The sequence below is a fragment of the Gloeophyllum trabeum genome (assembly GCF_000344685.1).
Source record: "Gloeophyllum trabeum ATCC 11539 unplaced genomic scaffold GLOTRscaffold_00011, whole genome shotgun sequence".
NCBI lineage: Eukaryota > Fungi > Basidiomycota > Agaricomycetes > Gloeophyllales > Gloeophyllaceae > Gloeophyllum > Gloeophyllum trabeum.
This window is the reverse complement of record NW_006920420.1, coordinates 1,354,062-1,369,082: the sequence shown is the minus strand read 5'-3', so window position 1 is coordinate 1,369,082 and position 15,021 is coordinate 1,354,062. Positions and strand designations below refer to the sequence as shown.

Genomic DNA, 15,021 nt, shown 5'->3' with positions numbered 1-15,021 from the left:
GATGGGCCCCCTTTTCAAAAATCATTTACAGTCGGACCACGTCGGACAAGTAATTATGAGTCCCCGAGAGAGGGAAATCAGACCATCTGGACTTCCCCACCTTCCTCCGACGTCCCTGGCACCCACTCCGACCCACTCCGACTATACGCGATTTTCTGAATTGGTGGTCTATCGATCTGCAAACGGCTGTAAGAGTCAAGTGATTTCAACTTGACTGCTTCCGTCAAACCCGAGCGGGCTCAACAGACGTTGACAGCCGCTTGCAGATCGATAGACCATCAATTCAGAAAACCACGTATAGTCGGAGTGGGTCGGAGTGGGTGCCAGGGACGTCGGAAGAAGGTAGAGAAGTCCAGATGGTCCAATTTCTGTCTCTCGGGGACTTGAAATTGCTTGTCCGACGTGGTCCGACTGTAAATGATTTTCAGAAAGTGGGCCCATCGATCTGCAAATGGCTGGAAGAGTCTTGTATTCGAGCTTCGCTTGTAGGATCTGAAACAGTTTCCTCCTATTTCAATATAAGTCCGCAAACTGTAATCCTTCTTTCTAGCGCATGCTCAATGCGTTCATAGGACAGTGAGCAGGTTCATACGCCCTCGCATTCGGATCTCGACCAAGGAAGGCATGTCCTCTGCTGTAACTACTCTACTCAGATACGTAGATGACGAAGCACTAATATTCATCCGGGAGGCTCTGGATATGTATTTACCTGGAGTGTACAACAGACAACTCGGGAGTACTCTTTCATAGTAGGATTCGCCGACTCCTTGTAGATGAAGTCACAGGGCAAGCCAGCGCAGGTTAGTCTCTGGTCAGTCTGTCCATACTCTACCTACTTCTCAACATTCGCCACCGTTCAGCGCCTTTGAATGAGCTTGGCCATTCGAAACGCTCCCTAATGCCGTCCATAGAGGGCCGCAAGCGTTGGCAGTGCTGGGCAGAACGACATATGACCTTCTCTCATTATTCTGATCCCGTAATCCTGGCATCGAAGTTGCATATTAGTATCGCAAATAACCTCTGCTCAATCTTCCTGCAAACATTATGCAATAAACTGATATAAAATGACATCTCCAGTGGGCAACGTTTTATAAAATCACTCTGTGTATCTTGGCTCGTGGGAGATATCGTGCTGGCATGCAGTGAATAAATGCATCAAACAGTACTTGCGGCGTCTGCTTCACTCGACTTTCGTATACTGCTTCCGAATACGGCCGGGATAATGACTGCGGTGGTGGATGGATGAGAGAGAGTATTGAAAGAAATAAAGGAACAGACCACTTCAAGACTTGTGAAAGGGTTGTGATGTCCATGACGATGTCCAGCCATTCTCTGCCAGAGCATCGGACGTAGATAGAACTCCCGGGAATCGGGGCCTCTGCACACAATTTTATCTGAACGGGGATATCCAGGGAGATTCGCATGCCTGGAGAAAGACTGAAGGGGAGGTAGCCGAACCAGGACGAGGAATACTCGATGATCCTTCCACCTGCGACCTCAACCCGTTTCTCAAACCCTTGGAGGTCCTGGCCAGCAGAGAACACAAATGATGCTGACCGTGCCATTTCAGACCAAACTTCGTTGCTTGAAGATAGTCCCATAACGTCAGCCAACAGCTATTGCTAGGTCAGTAGTGCGTGTGATAGACTGACGGGCTAATCTACTTGGAAACTGGTACAGAATTCGAGAGGTACAAGTATTCCCTCTCCGGTTGGGCTAAATACGTGGATAGGTTCCCTCCCACGCACGATCCCGCCTTCCCAGGAATACCCAAGGGTCGGAGGACTACTTGCAGCAAGGCGAGAGGTCCTCGAATAGCGCGTCACAGTGGAATCCGCTGTCACGACGAATGAACGTCTGGTTCGACTGAGGAAATGCTGGGTCAATCGTACAATATAATGGACACGGGGACGTACCTCGTACTGGAGCTCAACGTTACTGACAGCTTTAACCGTGCAGCTTGTATTGCTCCCTATATATTTTTACTTCCTGCGGGGCGAACATACTCTTTCCTGCCTTCCGTAACAAGGCGGGCCAGGACTTGTTGTTACTGAACGAACACTCAATCTCCTTTACGCGTACATGCACGGAATGGACAAGCGTCCTGCACGTAGTCAGAGTGCCAGTCAAGTCTTCGTTGGCCCGAACATCAAGATATCGCGGGGGAGATGGACAGCTTCTTTGCGAGGGCATGGGCTATACCAAGTAGTGTCGCCAGGTCTCCAGTAGACCCATGAGGAACTTATATCCAGCATTACTTAGACCAAACGAGGAGGGCCCCGTTCCGCAGACGCTTTTCGTGGCAGAGGACAGAAGAGGGGACTCACCTCTCGCCCAAATGTACCCCCAAGGGCACGAGGCGATTCCTGTCTTCTCAATTACACCGATATATGACAGCGCATCTTAGGCGCGGGTTGCCTATGATCACGGAACGCTCTGTTACATGGGAGATGAGACCCACATCTCTCAACGATGACATACAGACGCCTAGGTAATTGTCCAGTGATGTAGAACGGATCGCACCGTTAATCATGACCCGAAGCCTTCGCTTCCCTATGTCATATATATATGATCGGCATGAGCATATCCTCCAACGTCCTGCTCCGACGCTCGGGACAACTCCGGATTCCCATAACGCCGCGATAGAGTTGATATATAGTTAGAAGAACGCACGCAGGAATGTCCTTTTCCAGCTCGACCTATCAACTTATCTGTACGTCCCAGCGGCAGCCTCTCAGAACGCGATGTACGACGAGGTGGGGCCTGCGCATATTTGTCGGGCATGATGATAGACAGTCTAGCCGGGTATACGCAACGTGCTCGTGAGATGCCTCCGGTTCCAATTGTAAATCCAAGTTATTGAATGGTTATTGTAACTGCCATTGCTATGCACGCGAGTGCAACATAAGGCGATAGACGCTCCCCTAGCACAGCAAATCAGTTGTCACGCATCGAGACTGACAAAGATTACGCACCAATTCGCGCCGACATCCATAAAAGCCCGAGGAATCTATCATAATCCTTCAGCACGCGTCACGGTCTCAGCAACACCTTCTTACCCTTCCTTGTTCCTATCAATCAAACGCGGAGCAACAGCGCGAATGTAGGTGCATGTGCATATCATCAACAGAATGACGAGCAGAAGAGATTGAAAGTTGAATAAGGCAGACTAGAGTTGGACTTCCATAAGCTTGGGTAAGGGAGACAGCCCAGCACGGCTCACCATGTTCTGAGCCGTCCCGTTAGGCTAGCGTCGTGGGTATCGACCTAACTTCAGTCTCTGCAGTCGGCGAGGAAAGGCTACGGGATGATTTAGGGTAATGCGAGCTGATGGTCGAAGTGAAGAGACCGAGAGCGCGTACCAGGCAGGCATTGCGCTTGACACGGGGCGTGAGAAACAAATACCATTTGTGTCACACACTTCTGAGTCCAACCTCACTGCCACAATTTATTACAGTCGCGGCTCATTTCATGAGGCACACTTATATCCGAACAACATTCGCCCTAAATAATATTACCGTCATCTCGTAGCTCATTGGAGATAGAAGCAAGCAATAGTAAAATTGGGACCGTGTTGAAACGGCGATCCTAAATTCAAAGCCCGAGCACATAAAGACAGAAGCGATGGTACAAATTGAGAGAATACACAAGCCCGTTTGCAAAGCACCTTCCCAGCAGGAGGACCTTCCCCTAATTAACACTCGATTCTGTAAGCATTAAAGGTCACGGCAGGTGCAGCGATGCAGGCCGGATACTTGGGGGTAGTGCTGTACTCCCACTCCGCCACAAAGTCGTACTCTGGGCAGGAATGATCGCCCTCGTTGTAGAAATACACATTGCAAGAAGCCGCAGGCAACTGTATTATGAACGACTGTGCACCTTGCACCGCAGTGCACGGCGAGTTTCGGGACACAGTGTAGTCGCCGTTGATAACACTTCCGGCGATCAGGTTGGCACTGGGGCATCCAGTACCTGCCGGAGAAGTGTAAGGTGCAGCGTAATAGTATTCCGGCGGAGGGCTGGCAAATGCAACGGGAACCAAGGCCACCGCAAGGACCGACAGGAACTTCATAATGTCTAGAAGAGAGATGATGGATGGTGAGATCGATCTTACTGACATCCGACATGAATATATGAAGAATACCTGGATTTCTGTGGTAGCGGTCGAAGATGACTTCTCCGAGAATATACTCAGCTAACCGATACTAATGCCAGTATTAGGACCGTCTTTCAGTATTTTCTATCGCTAGGAAACTCACTGGAGAGAGGGCACAAGTTTGCGATTTGGTCTGGTAGGTTGTTTGCGGAGCCCCTTATATAGCCTGTAGTACCATTCCCATCCAAGCTATACGGGGTGAAAGAAATGCCTGTTCACCGTCACGGGTCAGTGGCCGCTATTGCCACACCTGAATAGCAGATGTCGGTACGTAGGATCCTGTCCTGGAGTCAGTCAATCAGAGCGAGGTTCAGGTACGTCGACGCCACCAGTAGCCTCATGGAGAAGAGAAACGAAAGTCTAATGACTTCGGTTCTCCGCGTTGACATGCAAACCAGAGAAGACTGTCAGGGATGAATGGGATCACAACCCATGGTTTGAATAGCTGCGACCACTCGGGGGATGGGGCTTCGCGAAAGTACTGATTTGTGTTGGCTTAGCTTAGCGCAAGCACGCAGAACGAACCTCCTCGAGGAATGGTGGACGCTCGAAGGCGCCCACAGATCCGCGAGGGGTATGTCTAGCCCTCGTCCCCCTGTATGAGCATACATTCGTCGGGCGAGTAGTCCGTCGTGAGAGGTTCCTGAGCGGAATGTCGTGGTGCCCGTAGACAAGGAACAGTAGACGCGGCTATAATTAGTAGGCCAGTAATGAATGACTAGTAGGAAACCAGAGGCTTCACGCTTGGACGAACTCCTTTGGCCGGGCGGATAATGGTAAATTCAGGAAACCAATTCACTGTGCGGCAAATCATGCGTGTAGGGTCGGCAACCGTGAGTAAAGCTCAGTGGGGACCCCAAGTTGAGGCCTAGGAGCGCGGTGCACTCAGACTCTAGTATGACCCTAAGAATGAGCCGTCTTCACCGGGGCTTCTATTACATGGAAGTCCTGATGACCCGGAGTACAATGTCAAACGTCTGAACTGACCAAAGACAGACTAGTCGCACAAAACGTGACAAAAGAACATAGGCGTCTTCATGGAGGGTCGACCGGTGATCGCCCGTGTGTCGCTGAAAAAATTGTGGCTGTCCGGTTGTGCCCGAAGCCTAGTTTCAGACTCCGAGTGTTGCCGACGAACTCCAACAACGAGCATTACCAAGGGGCCAACGCGGGTATTACCGCCGACGTCAACCCTATTGTCGTTGTCCCTTTCCAAGTTTACGGGGTCCCGATTTTCACTTTCTTGCACGGTTTGCGTGCACTTTCTATTTGCGACTTCCCAGAGCTATATTGAAATCTGAATCTTCTTCTGTACCGTTGAGTAGCATTCTAGCACAGGTCTACATACTTTTTGAAGTGGTAGGACATACGCTATACCTTTGATAAATGCATCAAGCAAAATCTGAGGACGCGAGCTGTAGACCATTTGCCTGATTCGGACAAACAACGCAGTGTGTCTGAAAACCGGCAATGCAAGACCTCATTCTAACAGTCCTCGTTGAATGGTGCAAGGATTGCTGGTAGTCTTGAATTTGCAGTTGTATATTGTATCATGTGGAGTCTGTAGCCTGTCAAAGTATCTTGTGCTTTCTATACATCAGCAAATTTGAAGAAATATGTATCCATCAAGCCCTGCGGTCATGGTCACAACGGACCTTTGGCAAATATGCGCCCACCAACAGCTCTGTCAAGAGAACTACTATATTATAAGCACTGTTTATAACCAGTCTTATGCATCAGGAAGTAGAGAGATGTTCCTATATGTCTGAGTCAGTGCAGAAATATCATCGACTGAGAAGTGTTTGGCATCTTACAGCACTGAACAATGTGATCTTAGGGATCAAAGATATATATAAGTAGTTATAAGCTATTACCTATGTGTACATGGATGACAGAGGCTTGTTGATTCCCGACAATCAACCACACAAAACATAAACCCAGGCAGAAGAGGAGCCGCCACAAATTGCCTTATCAAGGTGGTCCTCTCTCTTATGTGATGCTTTCGGGGTCCTGTTCACTTTAGGGGGTTGCCGTCGCGCGTTTTCCACTGGGTACAATACCCATATTGAGCCATTGAGAAAGTGTGAAAGGAACCGGACAAAGATCAAATTTTGTTCATAGTGTTGCCTTGCAAAACAAATGAAAGTTCAATGAACAGTGCTGAACAAAGATCATATCCTGTGTCACAATCAGATTTTTGTGCACTCAAAAGTAGTATTATTCTAATTCATTTCACTGACTGTGCAATGGACAATCATGAAAAAAGTTTGACCTTTGACCGGTTATTTTCAAAGTTTTGTGCATGCTCAATATGGGTGATGTACCCAGTGTTCTGGCCGTTGGCCCCTTGAGCATTACAGCCATTTGCAGATCGATGGGCCCACTTTTTGAAAATCATTTACAGTCGGACCACGTCGGACAAGCATTTTCAAGTCCCCGAGAGACAGAAATCAGACCATCTGGACTTCTCTACCTTCTTCCGACGTCCCTGGCACCCACTCCGACCCACTCCGACTATACGTGGTTTTCTGAATTGATGGTCTATCGATCTGCAAGCGGCTGTAAATACTAGCAGTCTAACCCTGGTACAGTGCTCGAGTACGGTGTTCATGTTGCAGGGTTTCTTGCTTTCTTGGGCGTTCGGTGACCAGTATGCAGATACCAAGAGGTAGACACCATGCGCACGCCTGGCCTGACGGCCACCGGGATTATCGCATCGTTAAACTCTGGGCCACTCCGTTTTCCGCGGCACGTCCGAGTCAGGAAGCTGGCAGCGCAGGTTGAGCAAGTATGGGTACCGTGATTATGGTTATCTATTCCAATGATCTGCATTTATCGCAACGTTGACAACACATATATACAAATTGGTGTAGTACACATGGGTAGCTATCCTTACATACCATTGTCTTCTGAGCATCAGGACGCTGATTATTCTCCATCTTCTAGCAACCTGGCTGGATGAATGGTACGTGGACTACCCCTTATCAGTGGCCGCTGACTATTGACACACAGCCATAGGGTACGTCTGTCGCTAGCAACCGTGTTCTTTGGTCAGCCAGGAGCGCAAAGTTCAGGGATGTCATGACCGTTGTGGATGCATACATGAGACAAAACAGCAGTGAGCTCCACTCCCCCTTTGTCGTACAATGCAAATCAGAGAGCGCCGCCAGGGATAATGCATCGGCCATGTAACTCTCGGGATTCTGAAGTCCGAATGGAGGATGCTAGTCGGCGAGATGGAAGGAGGATGTACCTTAAGGCTTGCTCTGAGAACGTCTCGACAGTGAAAGGAATGTCCTGACATACCTCTAAGCCCCCAGTGGCACATCCGTCGTGATGGCTGGGCGGTCTTTAGACGGACACAGGCCTAGGGGAGGGTGTGACCATGTACCCCGCATATGTAGGCACTGACCGGCTCTGGAGATGCTCTATCCGTCTCAGTCAGTGGTATTGGATGTCACCCATTCTTCCGACCGGAAAGCACTGACTACTGTCTGCTCATTTCTGGCACATACCTATGTCTCCCTCCTGCCTTGGACCGGAGACATTTGCACACTCGAAGAAACCCATAGGCAGGTAGTGTACCACCTACTTTCGCTGCCAATCGTTTCTGCCCATCCGAGCGTGAACCCTGGTTCGACAGTTCCAAATTGGGATAGTCGATTACCGTATGCGATCTTCCTATACACTTTCGAGGAGCAGGTGAAGGGATTTTGAAAGCCCGCCGAATCCACAATGTGATTCAGAAAGTAAGTTGCACAAGCCTTTCTCCCTCTCTCCACTACCCGCGCACGCTACACCCACTTTGCAACTAGCTGTCTGGCCCGCGCGCCGACGTTCTTTCCACTCTGGATTCCTCAAGCATACCGCCGGCGGTCGACACTCCAAAAATCGAGAAACAAGCAGAAGACGGGAAAACTGCGATACCCAAGAAAAAGATGAACGTCTGGCACGCGGTGATGGTGTTCGTACTTTGTGGTGTTGTCGTAGCTGCTGGCGCGAGCCAGATTTCGTTCCCGCATTCCACCACTGCTACTCGTAAACCAGCTCAAGACGTCACAGAGACAAAAGGTACTGCAGCCGGATTGTATATGCGCATATATGCGGCTGAACTTCGAACAGGAGTAATCGCACAGATGTTTGAGTGGACATGGTAAGTTTGTTACGCTTCCGAGACGTCCCTCAGATCCAATGCGTCGTGCAGGGACAGCATCGGCGACGAATGCCAGGCATTCTTGGGTCCTGCTGGTGCGTAAGAAGTATGTATTTTGAGTTTGTCGCTAAACAGTTATGCTAGGATATGCATATGTCCAAAGTGCGCGTCTTGATGCACAGATGTCACCTCTTCCTGACCATGTGCAGCGAGTCCACCTCAAGAGCACGTTGAAGGCGACCAGTGGTGGACAGACTACCAACCCGTCTCTTACACTCTGACCTCGAAACGTGGCAATCGTCAGCAATTTGCCAACATGGTGACGAAATGTCATGCCGCTGGAGTGAAAGTAATTGCAGGTTTGCGTTTCTTCTATAGCGCGTATTCTATATATCGGACAACGTATCTCAAATAGATACCCTGTTCAATCATATGAGTGCTATGGACTCTGGTATGTTTCTGTTTGCGGCTTGGGGGAGGCGCGACGCTGACCTACTAATCCCAGGCAAGGGCTCTGGAGGAAGTTGTACGTCGTTATGCGCGCGACCCAGAGGACACCGTATTGAGAGCCTAATCATAGCATTTACTCACTACAACTATCCCGGAATCTACCAGAACCAAGCAAGTTCATGTCTTCACTTGCTTTCCGACGCTATCTAATACCAGGCGAAGGATTTCCACCATTGCGGTCTTGAACCTGGCGACGATATCAGAGACTACAACAACCGGAAGGAAGTGCAAACCTGCGAACTCGACAACTTGGCAGAGTAAGTGTATAATGTCGTTATCTGGGCGCTACTGATGGAAAAGCATGTGGCTCGAAATGTAGCTTGGCTACCGATACCGAGTACGTACGCTCTCGGCTGGCGGCCTACGGTAATGACCTGTTATCACTGGGCGTCGACGGCATGAGGCTGGATGCTGCTAAACGTTCGTGTTCTTATCAATATGCTAATTCACTGTTGAGACCGAGTGCGCCTTACATGAACGTTCTCACCCTTCTCTCCCAACCAGATATTGCTGCCACTGATCTCGCGGATATCACGCGGCGTTTCGCCGGCAAGCCCTATATTACTCAAGAGGTAAGTGAGCTCAGTATTCATAGGGACCGTTCGTCAATCTTCTATAGGTGATCTATGGGGAGGGAGAACCTATACAGCCAACGGAGTACACAGGGATCGGTAAGTTATGACCGAGTCGTTGAGTCGCATCAGCTAACGTAGGTTGGTAAGGTGACGTCCAAGAGTAAGGACCTCATTTCCCTACTGGACGTGAGTCGGGGCTAGAATCATACCAGGTTCCGGTATACATACATGGTGAAGGATGCATTCTCCAAGTCCGGGATCTCGAATCTGCAGAACTTGAATGATAAGGGTAAGTTTACATTGGGCGTCATCCGGACTTACGAGTATCCTTTTAACGCTTGTCTAGGTTGGGTCGATGGCTCTGTCGCCAACGTCTTCGTCGCCAATCATGACACCGAGCGGGTGAGCTCCGAGCAGGCCGCGGCATTGATTTATCAGATGACTGAAAAATCTCTAGAATGGGGGAGGTCTGAATTACAAAGCATCATCAAACACTTACATTTTGGCGACTATATTCTCCCTGTGAGTAAGCTTTCTCCTCCGGTATCGAAATTCCGGGCCCATATATGTTACAGCGCTCATCCCTACGGGACGCCATCGCTGCTGTCAAGCTACGACTTCTCCGACCAGGATGCTGGAGGGCCCAATGGCGGTATGTATAACTGTCTCTCAGCGCGCTCACCCAAATTGAACGGCTCGCGTAGGTGCAGGGACGTGCTCGGCGAGTGGCGGAGCGAATGGATGGTTAGTCTACACAGTACCCATCCCCATACTGCGGTTCACGGTATATTTCAGGCTTTGCCAACATCGTTGGACCGCCTTCACCGGGATGGTCTGGTTCCGGAACGTCGTTGGCAAGGAAGCGCTTGGGAACTGGGCGTCGTCGGGCAGTCAACAGATTGCCTTTGGTCGAGGTGTGTACGGTGTTGTCGTCTACTTCCGTTACCGCTGATGATTGCATTGCAGGCTCCAAAGGATTCGTCGCCATCAACAATGGGGACTCATCGTGGACCATGAAGTTCTCAACGTCCTTACCGGCCGGAACCTACTGCGACGTTATCCACGGCACGTCTGCTCCTGGGAAGTGCGAGAATCCTGTGTAAGCGTTGTTTATGAAGCATTCTTCTTCAAGCTATGTAAACAATGAATCTACTAATAGATATACCGTGGCTGATGACGGTACTTTCTCCGCGACCGTTCCGGCTCGCGACGCTGTTGCTCTTCACATTGGAGCTATGCCAAGTTCTGGTGCTGTTCATCAGCGCAGGGAAACGTGAGTGAAGGGCTTATTCACTCCCAGTCCAGATGATCAGCAACTGGATAGGTACGGAGGCGAAGTCGACGTCACGCTTCCTCCTGATTCTCGAAGACCCGCGCCGACTAGTGTCTATCGCCTGTAGCATTATGCCATTGTCGCATAGCCCGCATTGTATCGTCTCGTCTTTCACGCATATTATCATTCCATTCATTTCACAAACTAGAGATGTATCCGTATCACAGGATAGTGATAGTGTAGCATAACACGACATTATTCAATATTCGACCCGGTTATTAGTACCAAAGCATGTGAGCGTCAGAGCAGGCCGGATATTCACGACTGAAAAGGGAGTAATCGCAAGCGCGGTATGCAGAGAACAACATACCGAAGCTGACATGATACATTAAATGTAGAACATAGTCTCCCGGATATCAGGATGCAGACCCTCTCCCCACGCTCGCTTCGCATCCTCGAAGACGCGTCTCTTGGTTTCATCTCGATCTTGCCTTGTACTCCCTGTACTCGATGCCTTGTCATCGCCGAGGTTGAGAAATTCGTTGATGTAGAACCGACCGCGCTCGCAAGCAAGATCGGCGTAGTATGCCGGCGGAATGAGGCTTACCGCCTTCGTCGCCCGAGCATACAGATAACTCTGCGTATGAGCGCCCTGCTGGAGGGCATCGGCCTTGAGATCATTCTCATCGTAGATCACGATATAGTGCGTCGCTTTGACGGTTCCCTGGAGCCCTGCGTGTGCTTGGAGGTAGAAATCGAAGCCGTATACTTCAGTGACGCCTCGGTCCACTACTGTCCCTGGTCTCGTGTTCCCGTTCCTGTCCGCGAAGGCTGAGTCGGTGGGATAGAACCTTGCATGGTGCCGTTTCCCGCATATAGCGATGGAAAGCTTCGGACGGTACGCAGGAGACTGCCGAACCTTCTTGAAGGCATCGAGAATTTGTGGGAGCTCTTCACGAATCACGGCATCGTACTGACCCTGAGCATGGTGCACGTTAGGAGGAAGCTGAAGCGTTTGTATTGTTGCACGAACCTCGGAGACGCCGTCTCGGAATACGATGATTCGCTCAGGTAGGCGTCTGTTCATTTTCTCGTACAGTTTCAGCCGCTCGACCATCATATCCCTCAGCTCTTGAATCATCTACAAAAGCCATGTCAGCATAGCTGTTGTGGTTTTTATCAAACAGGCATCTGACCTCAGTGAGAGTCTCCTGCGGACGTAGACTTGCAGGATACTGTACGAAATTATCGTCGATACTAGCCACGACCGCAGCGATGGAGGGAGTGCCAGGAATACTCTTAGGGCCAGCATGCGTCACGTCCATTCCGACCAGCATAGTCTTCTTATCCGTGAGCCACCCAATGTCTTGCCTATCCAGCAGGTGATTTATACCGCCCAATTTCGCGTTTACCTTTAGTGCGACGTTGGAGAAGTACTGGTCTTGTCCCCTATCTTTCAAAGCTTTGCTCAGGAGCATGTGAACGGTTTGAACTCCGAGTAAAACATCACCAATCCGCTTGATCCCAGGATATATGAAGCTATCGCGTCCGGAGAGCAAGACGAGAATGAAAGTAGGTTTGCCCCTGGTAGCGTCGAGTTTGTCCTTTATGGTCTTTTGAATGATTTGTAGTGCTCCAGTCCTGGTCCGGTCTCTGTCAGACTGCCGAGGTAAGTTTGGTGTACTCAGTATCTGTGGTGGAGAAGGCACAGTAAGCCCTGCATCTTGACACTTCTGCGCAAACGCCTTGAGAAAATTGATGAGTTTGGGGTCATTGGGTCCCTGGAACTCGTCCCTGGGCCCGTCCCGAACTACCAACACCCACCACATGCCCAAGTTTCCGCCTTTCTGAAACTTTGACTGTAAAATGTTCCAGCTACCGTTCTGGAGCCGCGGCGCGCCCGATCTGTACGAAACGCGCGGGGGAGGTAACTCTCGGCCTGGTACTACAGCCATCTGGGGTTCAATAGTGATACCGAATCCGTTCAGTGGTGCTTCGGCTGGATGATGACCTAGAGCTCGTAATCCTGTCGACATGATGGCATTGGCATTCACTGCAGGTGGTTGACATGCATGACGTATCATCTGCGCGGTCTCTTGTTCGTTCAGCTTTCCGTAGGGCTGCCCTGGGATGATGTTGCAGATCTCAGCAGGCAGGTAAGTCGGCGTCTTGGCTCCAACGTTGACCACTGGTAGATCATCGGCGTGTCTGAGCTGTATTCGATACTCTTGGATAACGTCAACCATTCGGCAGAGCGGGAGCACAGAGAAGATGGCACTCACTTTCTCTCATGTACTGTTCGACCGATATTATCTTTCCATCGCAATCGAACGTGGTCCGTCTGGCACTACTTTGACCGATGTCTCTGACAGTGTATCGCCTTGTATATCCAAGGTGAGACGTGGCAACCTTGATGCCCCGAGCGAAAGCGGTAGGCATGCCCCCTCTTGTATTCTGTTGGAATGCAAGCATGGCGTCGGCAAGATTTCCAGGAATATAGAAGGCTGTCATAGCAACGTTCACATTAACCATCAATTGGTTGTGCGCAGGCCGCACAGACGTGAAGAATCCCTGCCACGCCTCTACTCCAAGCGCAATCGGAATCCCGCCACGCGCAGTCGGAAAGAAATACCGATTCTTCCCAACTCGCATACCGGTGTGCGAAGGGTGCTGCTGGAGCACAATATTCAACGCTGACAAAATCGGCGCAAGGTCCGTGTCACGCTGAGCAACGTCGCCGGACAGGTACCTATGGTGGCTAATGAGCTTCCCTCATTCCCTGTGATGGTTCACGTCGAGCCACTTACTCAGTTAGTTGTCTCATATCGAGGTCCCTCTGAAACGTGATATCGACGGTGTACACTTTCGCGCCTTGCCGAGGGCCCTGTTCACCGTCTTCAAAATATGGAATACGCAGAGATAATGGGTCAGGCAACTTCTTAGCAGACACCAAGCGCTCGCTCCTGTCGTGAGCGATGTAATTTCTGTGGGCCTGATACTGCGATTGCATCTCTATGAGGTCGAAAAGCCTCCTCTTCTCACCGCCTACGACGTTCGGGGAGATTGTGATCTTGTACTCATAGACAACACCCTTGGGTACCTTGACCGGAAAGAAATTTGCTCGAAGGGTGATTTCCCTGCCGAGAGTCCCATACCCGGGACGTAGAGGTCGCTCCGGTGAAATGGCCAGTCCTTTGAAAGCGGCGACAAGCTGATCAGCGGCAGCATTTCGCTGCCTGTCGATGAGGGCCGGAGTACCAGGCGAGTAGATAGTGGAAGTGCCACCTTGAGGAGGGCCGCCTTGAAATCCACCCCCTCGGCCGCCCGCGGAAGAAAGGGCTGGGCTGCCCCTACCTCCCCTGCTCCGCCCTCTCGGACCGAATCCTCTGTCACCAGCAACGGAAGAGGCGGGACTGCCTTGTCCGCTCCCCTCGCCTCTGCCCCTACCTCTACCGGGTCCAGATTGGTCTCCTCTGTAAGGAGGCCCACCTCGGAAACCGCCTTGAGGAGTTCCCCCTCTAGGTGAGCCGCCAGCAGCAGGGCCACCTTGAGAAGGACCGCCCCGAGGAGGACCACCTGCACCTCGAGCTCTACCTCTTCCGCCGCCTCGATTGCCTTGGTTGCTCATAGTCTTGGAATGTTGAGAAAGAATGGGATGCGATGCTGCCTGTTGACACGCAGGACGCGCGTTCTAAATATCCTGCGCAGGCGCGGCTATCACGGCCTTTTGTCTAGGCGAAGCGCAGGTCCAGCACGGCACTTTCGGCGGAAGCCGATACTGCCCCACGCCACTGCCACTGTGCCAGTCGTGCAACCCTGAGCGCTGAACGCTGAGCTTGCAAGCTGACAGCGTTGCATGTGCAGATCTTGCGCACAGGGGTCATGGTGTACCTCAATTAGAGAAATATACAAGACGTCATGTCTAATGCGACAGGAGGTAGTCGTATCACCTCCTGTTGCATTTGACATGGCGTCCGTCATTTCATATATATTCCGATGCAGATACATGAAGTACGTGGAATGAGATATGATATGACAATCCTGTCCTAAGGCGTTGGGAGATGAAAAAATGTTCTGACCGCTCGATTCAAGTTGCTCCATCGCTTCGTTCATGAAGCGGCAGGTGGATGGCCTGTTGTCGTAGACTATGGAATTATATCTTCGTCGTGGCGGCACAGTATACGAGGTTTCGTATGAAGATCGTTGGCACAGCTAGAGCAGCTGTTGGTCGGCTTTCAGAGTCGCCCATCCATTGGTAGTTACCAATCTCGACCCGAGACAGGCGGCCAGACGAGTGCAGAAGTAATCCGCATGCTGAAGTTTTTGAAGAAGGCGAGAGTATAGCATAACGAAG

The 15,021-nt window shown here is 50.7% G+C and overlaps 3 protein-coding genes across 3 annotated transcripts; 1 reads left to right on the top strand and 2 right to left on the bottom strand.

The window, feature by feature from the left end:
- Positions 1-2,573: 2,573 nt before the first annotated feature.
- GLOTRDRAFT_79443 (DUF1242-domain-containing protein) lies at positions 2,574-3,341 on the bottom strand. Its single transcript, XM_007870388.1, has 4 exons — positions 3,224-3,341; positions 3,060-3,169; positions 2,976-3,010; positions 2,574-2,924 (listed from the first exon to the last, which is right to left on the bottom strand). Exons 1-4 carry the CDS (start codon positions 3,224-3,226, stop codon positions 2,857-2,859), a joined length of 216 nt encoding a protein of 71 aa, XP_007868579.1. The 5' UTR covers positions 3,227-3,341; the 3' UTR covers positions 2,574-2,856.
- A 4,753-nt stretch (positions 3,342-8,094) lies between these two features.
- Positions 8,095-10,794, top strand: GLOTRDRAFT_131585 (glycoside hydrolase; the record flags this gene model as incomplete). The annotated part of the gene is made up of 19 exons (XM_007870387.1): positions 8,095-8,227; positions 8,279-8,309; positions 8,361-8,404; positions 8,454-8,471; positions 8,519-8,668; positions 8,725-8,760; positions 8,815-8,835; positions 9,324-9,391; positions 9,439-9,490; positions 9,542-9,554; positions 9,607-9,683; positions 9,741-9,796; positions 9,852-9,916; positions 9,970-10,046; positions 10,099-10,138; positions 10,190-10,308; positions 10,361-10,493; positions 10,554-10,667; positions 10,695-10,794. 19 exons carry the CDS (start codon positions 8,095-8,097, stop codon positions 10,792-10,794), a joined length of 1,347 nt encoding a protein of 448 aa, XP_007868578.1.
- Positions 10,795-11,055: 261 nt separating this feature from the next.
- GLOTRDRAFT_46243 (argonaute-like protein) lies at positions 11,056-14,295 on the bottom strand (the record flags this gene model as incomplete). The annotated part of the gene is made up of 6 exons (XM_007870043.1): positions 11,056-11,646; positions 11,701-11,808; positions 11,864-12,894; positions 12,950-13,416; positions 13,475-14,006; positions 14,082-14,295. 6 exons carry the CDS (start codon positions 14,293-14,295, stop codon positions 11,056-11,058), a joined length of 2,943 nt encoding a protein of 980 aa, XP_007868234.1.
- Positions 14,296-15,021: the final 726 nt, after the last annotated feature.